The 3,529-nt window shown below is 28.6% G+C and overlaps 1 protein-coding gene across 1 annotated transcript; it reads right to left on the bottom strand.

Moving 5' to 3' along the window:
- Positions 1-1,158: 1,158 nt before the first annotated feature.
- LOC127104084 (uncharacterized) lies at positions 1,159-1,856 on the bottom strand. Its single transcript, XM_051041298.1, has 3 exons — positions 1,662-1,856; positions 1,431-1,578; positions 1,159-1,357 (listed from the first exon to the last, which is right to left on the bottom strand). Exons 1-3 carry the CDS (start codon positions 1,733-1,735, stop codon positions 1,298-1,300), a joined length of 282 nt encoding a protein of 93 aa, XP_050897255.1. The 5' UTR covers positions 1,736-1,856; the 3' UTR covers positions 1,159-1,297.
- Positions 1,857-3,529: the final 1,673 nt, after the last annotated feature.

The raw sequence follows: 3,529 nt of genomic DNA, 5'->3' as shown, positions 1-3,529 counted from the left end.
TATATATTTGATATTTTAAATTATTATTTTTAAAAAATATATATTAAAATAAAATAAAAGACATAAGATTAAAAGAAGATAGAGAAGTAAGATTTGGAGCAAGTCTTTAAAATATATCAAATTAACTTATAAATTTAATTAATCGAATTTTAAATTCAACATATTTAATTGACGAACTTATTTTTTTTCTCAGCCAATTTGATTAATGAAACAAGTTTAATAATTTAGTTGTCAAATCGAATTTTAAATTATATTCAAATTGATTCGGTTTATTATCCGCTATAAGTTCAATTAATAAAAATCTAAATTCTGGACAACAATACTCTCGACAACAAGATTTATAGTCAATTAAATATTGTAAAATTGAACATTTGATTAGAACATATCTCATATTTTTTAATTGTTGATATATTTTCACCTTATAAAACTCAATAATTCTATTAAAAAATATGTTTTAATTTTCTTAACATGGTTTAATTGGTACTATTATTTTTTTAAACATAACAAAATGTTTAATTAAAATAGAAAAGTATTTATTTATTTTTATATAAACATACCACCAACTAACAATACTGAAATAATTTATTTATTTTATTTATTCGAAAGATGTAATATTTTTTGAAAATATTTCAATTAAACATGTGTTTGTATTTAAAAACAAATATTAATATTGATTAAATAAAAAGCTTAATTATATTTTTATAAAAGTTAAATTATATCAACAAATAAAAAATTATATTAGCATTTATTTGGCTGCAAAATTAGCCAATTGAAATGATTGTTGACGAAAATCTAAATTCCTCAACTAATATATAATAATTGAGTTAAATGAGTATAATATATTAATTTAAGATTAAATCATCGAGAATGTTTATATATTAGCATAAACAATTTTTTAATATTTATTTATAAATTAATAATATCTTTAAAAAAAATGACCCAGTAACACAATTTTTCTGGCTCCACCCTATAGGAACAACATATTTGTTATAGACCAGTTTTACTCATTGGACAACCATTGTTGCACTATATTTACACGCAAACTATACAGCTACTTTTGTTAAAGTATCTCCGTGAGTGGGGTAACATTGTAACAAAAATTCATATAATTTTTTAGTATCATAGTAATAATAATCAACCACAAAATTAAAGAGAAAATAAAATATCAACCAAGTCTTTCATATCCTTTCATACAAATTGAACTCATACAACTAATTCATAAATAAGCAATTATTTGAAAATCATAAAGCTCTTCCTCCAAAACAACTTTTGGATCTCTTTCTTGAACATGCTAAGCTTATACCACTTCATTTTTCACCACAACTCTCACTCCATTTGCTGATCTAAGCACATTAGCCTGTTTGAAACATAACAAGTTATTAATTAAGACAAGAAAAAAAACATCATGTGACAAAATCATACTACATTACTTGTTCCTCGGTGATTTCCACTATGAAAGCATCAACAATAGCCAAAGATGTTATCTTTATGTAGCTTCCTGCCTCCAAAGCTCTTGCTAAAACCTCATCATGCTTTCTACTAAGGTACAAATCAAGCTCAATTGCTCCAATCTCAGTTCTAAGATAACACAAAAAAAAAACATAAATGTTCAAATTAATAATCAGCAATGTTTATAGAATGTTAATCGAATGATGACATACCGATTATTTTGAAGTCGATCGTATACTCGATCGTAGTTCATGAAGATACAGTATTCACTTCTTGTGCTTCCCATTGAGAATGTTTTTTTCTTTCTTTCTTGTGAATATGATTGGAGAATGATATTTGTAATTGGTGTGTTCTGCTCCACTAGCTACCTATTTATACAACAAAAGGTTTCATGACAATAATAGAGAAGAATAATGAGTTGGCCCACAATGGTTTTTTCATACAAAATAAAAACTAGTCTAAAAAAATTATTTTGGTCAAATATTTTTTGAAATTATTTAAATTTGAACTCAAATGTGTTGATTTTTAGACTACTTTGTCTAAAAAAAATAATATTTAAAGAAAATGGTTTTTATGTTCTATAAGGAAAGAACGGAATATAGTTCGAGAAGATTTGATAAACGGTGGGCGGGATTTTGAATCTGCGACTCTTTGGTGCATTTAACTTGTGAGTCTTGCCACTGGTATTTTTAAGAACAAATAAAAATAACTTTCATAATGCAGATCCAGATTTGAGACTAGAAAGGTAAGTGTTGACAGTTTCAAAAATCATTGAAGTGTGAATGGACCATGTTTTTAGTTGTGAGCAGAAGCAGAATTAGTACACACTATGATGCAGTAACAAAAACAATCACATGGTTAGTTTTTCATTGCCCACTGTTTGTCAATTCTACAAGTAGACAAGGGTTCACGTTATTCACGTTCGCGGAGTCAAACATGTTAGTAGTCGTTGAATCAAAATTAGACTGGGTTGGTTTTAAATTTAATTATTTAGATTTTATTCTTTAAAGAAAAATATCTATTTGAATTTTATACCGTTCAATATCGATAACGGCTACCGACGTGGACGATTGCGAAAACCCTAATGCAAGGAATATATGAATGCAGACAGATTTGTGGTGGCTTAACTTGTGTTCCAAATTCAGTAAAGAAAAACTTGGGTTTCAAGTCATTGTACCAAATTTTTAGGCCTTAAAATTGACCAACTGAATTAAACAGATACTAAAACAAAACATTTTAACTCTTTTTTTCTATGTATTCTAAAAAAGAAAACTCTTTTTATTCATCGATAGGTAAAACGTATATTTTAAGGTTTTTTCTTCTTGAATTTTGGAAGCCCTTAAACAAAGATTTGGACCACATTATGTTTGGGCTTTCCTTAAATATATTACCTAGTGTAGTGTGAGGTTTGAGCATTTAACTTAATATCCCTCACTTAGATCTAGCATCCCCCATCGCGTATGAAAAGATGATGTTGTTCTTGTAAAATCGTTTTTAAAATTTTCAAATTTACAATGCAGAGGCGTGAATTTGTAATTGTTGGGACGATACCGGAAATTTGGAGCAATTACCGAAAATCTCAAAACAGTGGTATTTCTACCGAATTTTTCAAAATTTCCGATATTTTGTACCGGAAATTTAAAATTTTCCGATAGTTATAAAAATTTAGTTTTGTACCGGAAATTCTGAAATTTTTGGTATATATTTCATGGAAATTTATATCGAAAATTTTGACATTTCCGGTATGTGCCAAAACTTTGTTTTATCCCGAAAATTATGAAATTTCCGATAGTTGCTAATATTTTTCTTCTTCTTTTGCAGTGAAATACAGAGGCAAAGACGATACTATTGCAGGAAGAGCTATTGATCGAGCGGTAGACCAGGCTAGGGTTGCCAGGGGTGCTGATCCTGAGTCTTCTCAGATACGGGTTAGACGAATGCCCCCAACTGATTCACACCAGAAGAGGTTGGCTAAGCTGGGTCAGTTTCGGGCACCTCGTTGAAATCGACGCCCACCGATACGATCAATAGAGCAGCATAAAGATGAGGTGGTGCTAGATGTTGTTGTTGTTGATTTGGT

Source organism: Lathyrus oleraceus, chromosome 7 (assembly GCF_024323335.1).
Source record: "Lathyrus oleraceus cultivar Zhongwan6 chromosome 7, CAAS_Psat_ZW6_1.0, whole genome shotgun sequence".
Classification (NCBI taxonomy): Eukaryota; Viridiplantae; Streptophyta; class Magnoliopsida; order Fabales; family Fabaceae; genus Lathyrus; species Lathyrus oleraceus.
The sequence above is the reverse complement of the archived record's forward strand: the minus strand, read 5'-3'. Positions and strand labels throughout refer to the sequence as shown.

Bases quoted from the DNA above. Each gene is read 5' to 3' on its own strand.
- LOC127104084 (XM_051041298.1), bottom strand. From the start codon at position 1,735: ATGGGAAGCACAAGAAGTGAATACTGTATCTTCATGAACTACGATCGA. The intron at 1,579-1,661 runs GTATGTCATCAT...GTGTTATCTTAG, and splicing joins GATCGACTTCAAAATAATCG to AACTGAGATTGGAGCAATTG. The intron at 1,358-1,430 runs GTAATGTAGTAT...TGTTTCAAACAG, and splicing joins TGGAAATCACCGAGGAACAA to GCTAATGTGCTTAGATCAGC.